Raw genomic sequence first — 13,835 nt, forward strand, 5'->3', positions numbered from 1 at the left:
TGCTGGGATTACAGATGTGAGTCACCGCACTCAGCCTACTATAAACATTTCTAATCTCCTGTCAGTTTTTGTGCTATTTCATTGTGGATCAGTTACCAGGAGTTTGTGGACCACCACTGCACTGAGAAGCATTGGCTTCTAGACAGACATGTTGGCATTTGAAGATAATTCTGGGCTAGAAGTAAGAAGTAGTGATGTGGGAACAGAGATCTGTTTGGTAAGAATGGGATACTACATAGCAAAAAGTAGAAGGCCTCTGTAGCTCAGCCTCTCTTAGGCTTTCTGTCCTGGAGGAAAAGAAAGAGGTTTACCAAGCAGACGTTTCCACTGATCTGGGAGAAAACCTGGCAGGCCACAATCCGGTTCTTCCATTGACAGCTGTTCAGCTCCACAGCAAGCATGGTGTGTATCAGGGTCTGAGGAAATGGAAGACTTGTATGGATATTCACAATCACTTTTAGAGGTACTAGAACCTTGAAGTACATTCTTACATGGCATCCTGCATAATTAATGTCACCAGTGGACTTACAAGAGATGGGGCATGTTTCCATCTCAGCCAACTGACTCTGGGATCATAAATTGGGGAACAAAATACAAATTTAATAACCTAAACAGAAAACTGGGACCTTCCTTTCCTAACTTTGTTTTTACCACTAAAGTGATTTTTATATACCTCAAGCTTATGACTTTCACATTACTACTGAAAGTAACTAAACACAAATGTAGGTCTCTGCAGTTTTCAATGGTAAACTTCTAGCAGAAGCAAATTCTACATGTCACAACTCTTCTTGCATATGCAAATAGAGATCATTTGCAACCTAATTCTGACTTTTCTCTCAGCTAACTGTTGTGACTTCCCCTTGTATACACCTCTACACCCAGGTTTACTCATGCTTATTCTACCTTATGCTTGAGATCATCAACCCAACCGGCTACATTTTATCTAATTAATTAATTGTTTAATTAATTTTTTGAGACAGGGTCCTGCTTTGTCACTCAGAATGGAGTACAGTGGTGTAATCTCAGCTTGCTGCAGCCTCAACCTGCCAGGCTCAAGTGATCCTCCCACCTCAGCCTCCTGAGTAGCTAGGATTACAGGCACACACCACCATGCCTGGCTAATTTTATTTCTTTTTTTGTAGAGACAGAGTCTCACTATATTGTCCAGGCTGCTCTTGAACTCCTGGACCGAAGGGATACTCCCACCTCAGCCTCCCAAAGTGCTGGGATTAAAGGCGTGAGTGACAATGCCCAGCCCAGCTGCATTTTATTTTATTTTATTTGTTTGAGACAGAATCTTGTTCTATCACCTAGGCTGGAGTGTAGTGGCGTGATCTCAGCTCACTGCAACCTCCACCTCCCAGGCTCAAGTGATTCTCATGCTTCAGCCTCCCAAATAGCTGGGACTACAGGTGTGTACGACTGCACCTGGCTAATTTTTAGTAATTTTAGTAGATATGGGGTTTCACCCATGTTGGCCAGTCTGGTCTCAAACTCCTGACCTCAAGTGATCCACCTGCCTCAGCCTCCTGAAGTGTTGGGATTACAGGCATGAGCCACTGCCCCGGCCCCAGCTGCATTTTAGATGGCTTACATTCACTGACCTCGAAGACCTAATTGCTCCCCAAAACTGTTTCTCTGACCCGGTAATGGACACATACTGTCTTCTCACTCAGATGGCTCAGGAGGATATAAGACTGTTCCTCAGTGTCCTCATTCCTCTTTGTAAACAGCTGGTAGAGGATCCTCTTAATCACAGGGTAAGTGGCAGTACCTTCCAGAGCCAAGCACTGAGCTGCAGCCCAGCTATCCACACTGTTACCTGCCACAGTTGGGTAAAAAAGAGTTCAGAATGGTGATGTGTTTTCCCCCTAAAGAACAGCCTTTGGATTGATACCCAAGGCTGCTAGCCACCTGATATCTCACTTCCTTGTACCCCACTCAGTCTAGAAATACAATTCCTTATTTAAACCATATTTAGAAGAATCATATTGGCTGGGCACGGTGGCTAACACCTGTAATCCCTACACTTTGGGAGGCCAAAGTGGGCGGATCACCTAAGGTCAGGAGTTCGAGACCAGCCTGGCCAACATGGTGAAACCCCATCTCTACTAAAAATACAAAAATCAGCCAGGCATGGTGGCACGCGCCTGTAATCCCAGCTATTTGGGAGGCTGGAGAATTGCTTGAACCCAGGAGGTGGAGGTTGCAGTGAGCCGAGATCCCACCATTGCACTCCAGCCTGGGCAACAAGAGTGAAACTCTGTCTAAAAAAAAAATTTAGTCCAGCTACCACTTGGTGGCAGTATATCTGTTTTGTTAAAGTACCTAGAAAGGGCAAATTTTCTTTTTTTCCTTTTTCTTTTAGAGACAGGGTCTTGCTCTGTCACCCAGGTTGGAGTACAGTGGCACCGTCATGGCTTACTGCAACTTCAACCCCCTGGGCTCAAGCTGACTCTGATAAGCATGTATACATAGGTCTGCCTCAGCCGCCTAGGTAGCTGGGTCTACAGGAGCACACCACCACACCTGGCTAATTTTAAAATTTTTTAAAGAGATGGGGTCTTCTTATATTGCTTAGGCTGGTTTAGAACTCCTATGCTCAGGTGATCCTCTCACCTTGGCCTCCCAAAGTGTTGGGATTACAGGTGTGAGCGACAGCGTCTGGCCTTAATTTTCAAATGGTCTGACATAAATCTAAACCCAATATAGCAGACATTGCAGAGCATGACAGTGGAGAGGAAAGGACTGGGAAAGCTGATAGTGTGATGTCTATCCCATATTTCCAAGTCAGAAGTAACAGAGTTACTCACCCTTCAGAAGGGCAGTCTGCATGATGTTCTGGGCAAGGGGATTATGTGACTGTATGGCATATTGGCATATTGCTGCTGCCATCCGCACATTGGCATTCTTGTCACAAAGAGCAGCCTCTAGGGCAGGCAGTAGAACCTCCGGCAAGTCCTGGATGGTCTGGTCTGTGATCAAAAGAGCTGGGTAAGAGAGTACTAGCCCCTTTGCTTTTCTCACACACAGCTTCCTTTCTACAGCCACGTGGTGGCCAACCTCAGTCCCAGTTGCAGTTGGCTTAGTGCTATATAATATAATTACAGTTTAGCTGAACCCTTGAGATGGGCAGGATTTTATGCTCAAGGTGTTAAAGCTCAACTCTGTGCTGGTATGCCAGTTCCCAGTCCTTCATCATCTGGCCTCTAAACAGCTATATTCAAGCTGAAGGAGAATGTTTCCAGCTATGCTACAGTGAACTACACCATTAGTTTTAGTGATTTAAAGCAACCAATTTGCCCCATGAGCCTTTATATATATAGATAGATAGATAGAGATATTTATTTATTTATTTATTTAATATATTTTTTGAGACGGAGTCTCACTCTGTCGCCTGGGCTGGAGTGCAGTGGTGTGATCTCCGCTCACTGCAAGCTCCGCCTCCTGGGTTCACGCCATTCTCCTGCCTCAGCCTCCCAAGTAGCTGGGACTACAGGCACCCACCACCACGCACGGCTAATTTTTTGTATGTTTAGTAGAGACGGGGTTTCACGGTGTTAGCCAGCATGGTCTCAATCTCCTGACCTTGTGATCCACCTTCCTTGCCCTCCCAAAGTGCTGGGATTACAGGCGTGAGCCCCTGTGCCCAGCCAAGCCTTTATATTTGTAAGAACAATTATATTTAGGTAGTGCTTTATAATATAGTGTTTTCACATTGATTATCTAATTGTCTTTCAATGTTGGTTGAATTAGGCAAGGTAGGTATCGTAGAGCTCACCAGGGAGTCTTTTTTGGTTCAACTAAACATTAAGGTTCATAAGACTGTCATGGGCCATGCATGGCACCAGAAGGATATGGGACAGGAGCATAGTTTGTCAACAGGGCAGCAGCATCAGACATCCCTATTGGCTGGAGTTGTTTTTTTGTTTTTTGTTGTTGTTGTTTTTTGGGATACAGTTTTTGCTCTGTTGCCCAGGCTGGAGTGCAATGGCACAATCTTGACTCACTGCAACCTCTGCTTCCTGGGTTCAGGCGATGCTTCTGCCTCAGCCTCCCGAGTATCTGAGACTACAGGCACCTGTCACCATGCCTGGCTAATTTTTGTACTTTTAGTAGAGACGAGGTTTCACCATGTTGGCCAGGCTGGTCTTGAACTCTTGACCTCAGGTGATCCACCTGCCTCGGCTTTCCGAAGTGCTGGGATTACAAGCGTGAGCCACCACGCCTGGCCTTGGCTGGAGTTCTTAAGGCTGTCTTGAGCATTCCACAGAGTCTTGGGGACAGCACAGGAGCATATTGTTTATTCACTGGGTGAAATTATGCTTTACAGGAACTAATATCTCTTATAAAAATTCCATAGACACAATTCTAGGGTCCACAAAGGGCCGGCCTGTTATAAGTTATAGTATCCAGGGAGGCCCAAACTATAGTGTCCCTATCAAGTATTTATATTTCACTTATAACTCTTCTCAGTCCCAATGTAATTTATCAATCAGGGTTTATATCATAACCAATGTTGCCTATAAAGGTGTTCTTATCAGGTTTTTAGGGGAACAGGTGGGCATTTAACTGAACTTCAAATTCTCAAGTAGGAATGGGAAAGGTTTGTTATCCCTTTGTCTGCCACTACTCTCATTTTATAGATAAGGAAATTGAAGCTCAGAGAGGTTAGCTAACTGCCCAAGGAATGGCACAGCTGAGCCCGTGAATCATATTTTAAGATTTTGTCAGGCGTGGTGGCTCATGCCTGTAATCCCAGCACTTTGGGAGGCTGAGGTGTGTGGGTCACTTGAGGTTAGGAGTTCAAGACTAGCCTGGCCAACGTGGTGAAACCCTGTCTCTACTAAAAATACAAAAAAATTAGCCGGGCATGGTGGCATATGCCTGTAGTCCCAGCTACTCGGGAGACTAAGGCAGGAGAATTGCTTGAACCTGGGAGGCGGAGGTTGCAGTGAGCAGAGATCGTGCCACTGCACTCCAGCCTGGGCGACAGAGCAAGACTCTGTCTCTAAATCAATCAATCAATCAATCAGTCAATCAATAAAGCATGGGATCTTGGCTGGGCACAGTGGCTTATGCCTGTAATCCCAGCAATTTGGGAGGTTGAGGTGGGAGGATTACTTGAGGCCATGAGTTCAAGACTAACCTGGTCAACATAGCAAGACACAGTCTCTACCAACAAAAGAAAAGAATGAGATCTTCAAGGTGGGAAATGTTAACTTCCCTGCAGGCCACTGAGCAAACAAAAGGTGATGAAATGTAGTTCAAAAATTACTGGACTAGAAGTCTGGAATTTTAATCTCATGTCTATTGCTGATAAGCATGTATATATAGGCCAGTCTCTGAGTCTTGGTTTCCACATTTGTAAAATAATCTCAGATAAGCCCTAGGTCCCTACCAGTCCAGATGTTCCATGGCTTTATGAGTTGCTTATGTTCTCAAGCAGTTCAGCTTTAGCTCTCACCTGAGTCCCTCTGGCTGGTGGCAATCCGGGGCCGTTCCAAAGCAGCTGTGGCACATGTGGTGATAGCTTGGATCCGAACGTCATCATGCAGGTCTCCCAAGCTCCGAAGCAGGTTCTCCACTGTCTCATGGTGCCATTCTATGACTGAGCCACAGTGAGGGAAATAAAAAGAGAACCACCTAGTTAGGATTAGATATTGTGCTGCAGGCAGGTGACAAGAAGTCTGCCCTTCACCCAGAATAATTCAAGCAAAACATTAGGTCAGAAGAATAAAGGGCCCAGAGATGGGGTCTTTAGGGAGTTATTTCTCTGATGATCCATGTACCCTCTTCAGGTAAGTTCCCTGACAAAACTTCTGCCAACCCCATCGTATCTATCTCGCTTTCGTTAAATAAGTTTTTGTTGTAACCATCTAGGAAATAAAAGGGACAATAAAACAAAGTAGTTAAGGGTACTTTGTTTTCAGACATACCTGGTTTGGGATCGCAGTTATTAGCTGTGTGACTGTGGATAAGTTACTTAACCCTGAGCCTGAGATTTCTTATTTGTAATACGGGCATAATACTAGAATCCACATATTGAGTTACTCTTAGTGTTAAATGAGTTAACTAGACAAAGTGTTTAGCAAAATGCCTGACAAGATAATGAAGGTCCAATAAGTGTTAATTATTGTGGTTTTCATTAGGATCTTTGTCTTTGAGGGCACTTCCCTTTGGCTTTCGACATCTTCTTCATTTTAGTTGCTAACTACTCTTTTGGCAGGTATCAGACTTTTATTTCAAAGCTCCTACTATCTGTAGGTGCTTCCTTCAGTCTTTTTTGTTGTTGTTTATCTGATCCAGTTTACCTAATGGATCGCCTCTCTTTTTCCTGCACTAACTAAACTTGTCTATCATGTTCTGAAAGCCAACAGCTGTTGAGTTCTCAAATACCATAGCTTTCAACAGTCCTTGCCAGGCCATTACTTTGTCCCAGGCACTCAGACTTCTACTCTCCTATCTTTGAAGGCAAAGTAAGTATAGGATAGCCCCAACTCTACGAATGAATTTTGGAGAGGGGTTACTGATACCACAGTCAACTACAACATGGACAACGGTTGGACAGCATATTTTGTTCTTCCCTTCATGCATCATTTACATAAAGTTTGGAAATCAATAAGATAGGGTCGCCTGGGTGTAGTGGCTTACGCTTGTAATCCCAGCACTTTGGGAGGCCAAGGCCAGGAGATCACCTGAAGTCAGGAGTTCGAGACCAGCCTGGCCAACATAGTGAAACCCTGTTTCTACTAAAAATACAGAAATTAGCCAGACATCGTGGCACATGCCCATAGTCCCAGCTACTCGGGAGGCTGAGGCAGGAGAATCGCTTGAGCCTGGGAGGTAGAGGTTGCAGTGAGCCAAAATCAAGTGCCATTGCACTCCAGCCTGGGAGACAGAGTGAAATTCCATCTTGGAAAAAAAAAAAGGGCTGGCGCGGTGGCCAAGGCAGGCAGATCACCCGAGGTCAGGAGTTCGAGACCAGTCTGGCCAACATGGTGAAACCCCATCTCTACTAAAAATACAAAAAGTTAACCAAGCGTGGTGGTGGGTGCCTATAATCCTAGCTACTCAGGAGGCTGAGGCAGGAGAATCATTTGAACCCAGGAAGCCGAGGTTTCAGTAAACTGAGATCCCACCATTGCACTCCAGCCGAGGCAACAAGAGTGAAACTCTGTCTCAAAAAAAAAAAAAAAAAAAAAAAGATAGGATCCCTGCCTCTGAAGAGTCTTCAGTGTAATGAGTTTCTACAAATTACTGAAGTAATACCCACCCATGCAAAAAGCACCCAGATATATGTCAACTGAAGTTCATCTAACACCCAATGTGTGAAAGGCTCTTGTCTAGCCTTAATGAGGCAACCAGATTTTTACATTTCACAAAGGAGGGATGGATTTTTCAAAGACTGAGAAAGCCTAGTCCCAGATGAGAACCACTTCTCACAAACATACAGTATCTCAGGACCTCCCTTCACTCACTCAGAGCCCAGGCAGTCTTCCATTCCTTCAGCATCCTCCGCAGGACCACCAGTTCCCAGGTCACATCCTCCTGCAGTGATTTTGCCTGCTGCTTCAATCTCCTGGTCTTAATAGGCACATCCTCCTCACCCACCTGCTGCAGCATATCCTTGGCGGGGGTGGGCAAAGCAGTCCAGCGCAGGGCTCCTTGCACGGGTCTGCAAGCTGTGCAACATGGCAGTGTGAGGTCTTCTTACCCCACTGCCTTAGGCCCTGCCACACAGTGGCCCCAGCTTGCATCCCATTCTGATTCCTGACTAATACCAAAGCAAAACCCTCAAGAGTGAATTTCCCCATAATTATATGGGGAACTGAGTACAAACACACAGGGAATTATGGAAAGTCCTGACTACAGACATGGTAAGCCATGATGATGATGGGGGCGAGAGATTTGTGGGGGGACATTGAGATATCCACAAACCTTTTTATAAGTTTAAGGGTTATCTTTAGGAACCTAAATCTTTAGGAACATAAATATGTTTATACGTAACGAGATTTGCTCATAAAATTCAATATTTGATACATTGCAATTTAGTGTCATTGGCCATTATTTCTAAAGTATTAAGTTTTCCTTTTAATGTTTTTAATTTGGGGAGAGTAATGGTGCTATAAGCTGTGCAAATTTAAAGATTTTAACATCTCTGAGTTTTTCCTCATGACAACAGAAATTTGAGAACAGAAGAAACCATAAATATTAAATATAGTTAGAAAAGCTATAGTTGGCCGGGCGCGGTGGCTCACGCCTGTAATCGCTGCACTTTGGGAGGCCGAGGTGAGTGGATCGTGAGGTCAGGAAATCGAGATCATCCTGGCTAACACAGTGAAAACCCTGTCTCTACTAAAATACAAAAAAGGCCGGGCGCGGTGGCTCACGCCTGTAATCCCAGCACTTTGGGAGGCCGAGACGGGCGGATCATGAGGTCAGGAGATCGAGACCATCCTGGCTAACACGGTGAAACCCCGTCTCTACTAAAAAATACAAAAAAACTAGCCGGGCGAGGTGGCGGGCGCCTATAGTCCCAACTACTCGGGAGGCTGAGGCAGGAGAATGGCGTAAACCCGGGAGGCGGAGCTTGCAGTGAGCTGAGATCGGCCACTGCACTCCAGCCTGGGCGACAGAGCGAGACTCCGTCTCCAAAAAAAAAATAAATAAATAAAAATAAAATAAAATAAAATACAAAAAATTAGCCGGGCGTGGTGGCATGTGCTTATAGTCCCAGCTACTTGGGAGGCTGAGGTAGGAGAATCGCTTGAACCCGAGAGGCAGAGGTTGCAGTGAGCCAAGATCATGCCACTGCACTCCAGCCTGGATGACAGGGCGAGACTCCATTCTTTAAAAAAAAAAAAAAAAAGCTATAGTTACATTTTCTGAACTTAATGTTTTTCATGGTGTCAAATTTAGAAAGCCTCTTTCTCAGAAAAAAAGCTGTAGGGAGAAGAGGAAGGGAAAATGATAAAAACATTTCCAGACATACTAAATTCATTATTCACACTGCCTATTAGTCTCATGTTCTAATCAGTCACTATCAGCCATTCCTGGTTTTTTCCAAGATTTCATTCCAACTCTTAACACGTTTAGATTTGCTCTGAATCAATTCTTTCCTTTGAGCAAGGAAGGCATAACATTTCTTTCTTCTGATGTAAAAAGAGTCCTGTGAGGCGTGGTGCAGTGGCTCACACCTGTAATCCCAGCACTTTGGGAGGCTAAAGCAGGTGGATCACTTGAGGTCAGGAGTTAGAGACCAGCCTGACCAACATGGTGAAACCCCATCTCTACTAAAAATACAAAAACTTGCCAGGCGTGGTGGTGGGCACATGTAATCCCAGCTACTTGGAGGCTGAAGCAGAAGAATCACTCGAACTGGGAAGGCAGAGGTTGCAGTGAGCTGAGATTGTGCTCCAACCTGGGTGACAAAGAGAGACTCCATCTCAAAAAAAAAAAAAAAAAGAAAAAAAGATTTCTGTGAGACTCCAGGGCAGTTTAGCAAAGATGCCCATATAGTGCATCTCCTCCACATGGTCCCCACCAGCTTGGGACATGCTGGGGGACTCAGCCGCTCTACTGAGGCCTCCCTCCTTTGTAGGGTAGGGTATGTGCAACTAGGAGCTGTGGAACCACCTCTGACAGGCCAGCTCACACTTTGCCATGTGACCCTCCCCGACTTCTCTCAGCCGACTTGAAATCCCTCCTGAAGAGGTGAGAAATAGCTGAATTAACCCCATTTCTCCTATATCCCTCTGCTCAAGGAGTTAAAATGGATTTGTGGTGAGCAAGTCTTAGATCTCTGATGTTTAACCCCATGGGAATAAAAAATACAACTGCCAACATTGACTTTAGTTCCAGTCCTTTGGGTTATAGATGGATAGAAACACATCCACTAGTCACCTTCCACATCAACAGTCATCTAAAGCCGGGGTCCCTAACTCCCAGGCCATGGGCCTATACCAGTTCATGGCCTGTAAGGAACCGGGCCACCACAACAGGAGGTGAGCGGTGGGCAGGCAAGCATTACCGCTGAGCTCTGCCTCCTGTCAGATCAGCAGTGGCCTTAGAGTCACATAGGAGCATGAACCTTATTGTGAACTGCACATGTGAGGGATATAGGTTGCGCACCCTTTATGATAATCTACTGCCTGATGATCTGAGGTGGAACCGTTTCATCTTGAAACCATCCCCACCCCGCTGGTCTGTGGAGAAATTGTCTTCCCCGAAACCAGTCCCTAGTGCCAAAAAGGTTGAGGACTGCTGATCTAAAGGGAGCACACAAAGTAATGACTCTTGGCGGGGCACAGTGGCTCGTGCCTATAATCCCAGATCTTTATTTGGGAGGCTGAGGTGGGAGGATCCCTTGTGGCCAGGAGTTTGAGACCAGCCTGGGCAACATAGTGAGACCCTATGCCCTGATCCTCCTGCATCAGCCTCGCGAGTGACTGGGACTCCAGGTGCATGCCACCACGCCCCACTAATTTTTGTATTTTTTCGTAGAGACGGGGTCTCACCTTGTTGCCTAGGCTAGTCTTAAACTGCTAGGCTCAAGTGATGTGCCTGCCTCATCAAATTGTATGGTTTGACAGGATTAATTTTATAGTATGTAAATTCAAGCTCAATAAAGCTGTTATTGAAAAGGAATCCCCTGGCTGGGAGAGTGGCTCATGCCTGTAGTTGCAACACTTTGGGAGTCTGAACAGGGTGCATCACTTGAGCCCAGAAGTTTGAGACCAGCCTGGGCAACACAGTAAGACCTTGTCTCTACAAAAATTTGCTGGGTATAGTGGTGTGCACCTATAGTTCCAGCTACTCAGGAGAGTGAGGTGGAAGGATCGCTTGAACTCAGGCAGGTAAAGGCTGCAGTGAGCCATGATTGTACCACCGCGTTCAGCCTGTCAAGAAAAGAAGAGAAGAGGGAGAGGGAAGGGGAGGGAGAGGGAGAGGGGGAGGGAGGAGAGGACAGGAGAGGAGAGGGAGACAGAGAGAAAGGAAGGAAAGGGAGAAGTAAAGGAAGGAAAGGAAGGAAAGGAAGGAAAGGAAGGAAAGGAAGGAAAGGAAGGAAGGAAGGAAGGAAGGAAGGAAGGAAGGAAGGAAGGAAGGAAGGGGAGAGAAAAGAAAAAGAGGCTGGGCACAGTGGCTCACGCCTGTAATCCTAGCACTTTGGAAGGCCAAGGTGGACAGATCACGAGGTCAAGAGACCGAGACCATCCTGACCAACATGGTGAACCCCGTCTCTACTAAAAATACAAAAATTAGCTGGGCATGGTGGCACGCGCCTATAGTCTCAGCTACTCTGGAGGCTGAGGCAGGGGAATTGCTTGAACCAGGAAGATGGAGGTTGCAGTGAGCCAAGATCACGCCACTGCACTCCAGCCTGGGCAACAGAGTGAGACTTTGTCTCAAAAACAAACAAACAAAAAAAGCCAGCTTGTGTGGAAATCCTGTGGCTATCCACAGCTGTCTGGCGGGGCAGAATGTGCCTGTGCCTCCAAGGGTAGACTGGGCCCAGGGAAGGACTTCTTGCCAAGTGGGTGCAAAGGCACAGCTAGGAGGCCAGGCAACCCTGTCAGCCAGGCGTGGTGGCATGCACCTGTAATTCCAGCTACTCTGGAGGCTGAGGCAGGGGAATTGCTTGAACCAGGAAGATGGAGGTTGCAGTGAGCCGAGATCATGCCACTGCACTCCAGCCTGGGCGACAGAGCAAGACTCTGTCTCCAAAAAAAGAAAAAAAAAAAAAAAAGAATGGGTGACAGCTGCTGTTAGTTTCTGCACACCACTGGGCCCATCTGAACAGTAATCCTGCAAAGAGTTATGGGAAATGGAGTCTTGTGGAGGATGTGCACATTTTGTTTCATAAGCTAATTTCTTGGCCACCTCCTTTCCCTCTTTGTCTTACAGAGTGAAGAATGATGAACTTGTGAAAGTTCAGGTATGGGTGGGCTGAGTGTGGAGTGGGAGGGTAAAGCCAGCCCCAGGGAAAAGGGCAGAGTGCTGGGTCAGGAGTTTGATGCACTTTCCCCGTTAGCTGCACTTTCCCTGTTAGCATTGAGATAGGAGCTGCCTTATTGGTAACTATTGGCCCTAAACCACTTGGTTATACCTAAGTTATATCAGATCTCAAATGATTGTATGTTCCTGTGAGGCTCTTCCTAGTTACAGTTAGTATTTTATAATTTTGTGAGATTATTTTTAGTACGTAGAAAGGGGATTGCCTAGATGCTAATGGTGCTTCAGCCCATGAACTGGGAGCTCTAGCACATGAATAGTGGGTAATGATGGGAAGTAGCCCCATTCCCATTATTAACCCCTGCCTTCCCTGTTAGCTTCCTGCTTACGTGCTTCAGGAATTGCCTGGGCACTCCACTTTTCTGGAGTTTCAGGGAAGACCTTAGATAGCTGCTTATTGTACCGATTTAGGTTTTCCAGGACAATCTGGTCTCTCTTTGCACCAATCTGGTGGATGATCTGTACTTCATCTGTGAACAAAGAAACAATGAGTCCCCTGTGACCTCCCTCTTTCCTTTCTCCCCGGGTTCCCAATCACCAGGATCAGACCCAACTTCCATTTGCACTAATCTAAGCCCCTAGGATCCATGACTGCCATACTCTGGGGCTTCCCTTGAAGGTGACCATTGCTTGGAAATATCACAGTGATAAGTCACCGTAGTGTCAGTGGGGAAAAAAAAAAGAAATGTCATAGCTAGTCACCTCATTAGAGGCCTGGGAGCCAAGGATGGTGCTTTCCTTCCTAAGGCAGAACCTATGGCTGGGTGCGGTGGCTCACACCTGTAATCTCAGCACTTTGGGAGGCCGAGGTGGGTGGATCACATGGTCAGGAGTTCAAGACCAGCCTAGGCAACATTGTAAGACTCCATCTCTACAAAAATACAAAAATTAGCTGGGTACAGCTACTCGGGAGGCTGAGGCAGGAGAATCAATTGAGCCTGAGAGGTGGAGGTTGCAGTGGAGATAGCACCACTGCACTCCAGCCTAGGCAATGGGAGTGAAACCATTTCAAAAATAAGAAAAGAACCGGCCAGGAGTGGTGGCTCACGCCTGTAATCCCAGCACTTTGGGAGGCTGAGGAGGGCAGATCACAAGGTCAAGAGATTGCGACCATTCTGGCCAACATGGTGAAACCTCGTCTCTACTAAAAATACAAAAATTAGCTGGGCGTGGTGATGCGCACTTATAATCCCAGCTACTTGGGAGGTGGAGGCAGAGGTTGCAGTGAGCCAAGATTGTGTCACTGCACTCTGGCCTGGCGACAGAGCAAGACTCCGTCTCAAAAAATAAAAAAAGAAAAAGAAAAGAGAAGAACCTATGTAACCACTTAGAGGCCTTATCCCTTATGAAAAGCTAGATACTAAAAAAGAGGCACCTAATTAATCCCATCAGTGATGAATACCTTAGAGTAATTTTGTTAAACACTTTGAGAAGACTTTCAGCTGCAGCAGTTTAGGAACAAGATGGGGCTTGGGAAGGAGAAACAGCTAGGAACACAAAGACCTAGATCGGGTATCCCGGAAGCCCAGGCATCTAAGGGACAGCAGTAGCGAAGGAGAAGGTGGCGAACATTTACTGAACACCTTAAACAGACACTGGGCAAGAAGCATTACAGATGCTTTCTCATCTACTGTACTCAAAGTGCATTTTTCTTAACATCACTTCACAAATAAGGTACTTGTGGCTGAGAGGAATTATGTAATTTACTGAAGTTTACTAAAAAAATACTGAGCCAGGATTTAAACTCAAATGTGCCTGACTCCAAAGCCCTGATTTTTTCCAACATCGCACCTTAGTGGGATCATATCTTGAAGTGAGAG

At 45.9% G+C, this 13,835-nt stretch overlaps 1 protein-coding gene across 4 annotated transcripts in view; it reads right to left on the minus strand.

Annotated features, from left to right (window-relative positions):
* The window catches only part of HEATR4 (HEAT repeat containing 4), a 52,852-nt gene that overhangs the window by 26,912 nt on the left and 12,105 nt on the right, over positions 1–13,835 (minus strand). For 3 of the 4 annotated variants that reach the window (XM_037984683.2, XM_037984685.2, XM_073011141.1), the window contains exons 4-9: positions 12,345–12,485; positions 7,482–7,685; positions 5,468–5,611; positions 2,814–2,975; positions 1,662–1,822; positions 312–416 (exon numbers count right to left, since the gene is read on the minus strand). In XM_037984683.2, the coding sequence (XP_037840611.2) occupies positions 312–416; positions 1,662–1,822; positions 2,814–2,975; positions 5,468–5,611; positions 7,482–7,685; positions 12,345–12,485 (917 nt within the window). The remainder of the gene's footprint in view (positions 1–311; positions 417–1,661; positions 1,823–2,813; positions 2,976–5,467; positions 5,612–7,481; positions 7,686–12,344; positions 12,486–13,835) is intronic. The other variant, XM_037984684.2, reaches the window with a different exon arrangement.

The sequence above is a fragment of the Chlorocebus sabaeus genome, chromosome 24 (assembly GCF_047675955.1).
Source record: "Chlorocebus sabaeus isolate Y175 chromosome 24, mChlSab1.0.hap1, whole genome shotgun sequence".
Classification (NCBI taxonomy): domain Eukaryota; kingdom Metazoa; phylum Chordata; class Mammalia; order Primates; family Cercopithecidae; genus Chlorocebus; species Chlorocebus sabaeus.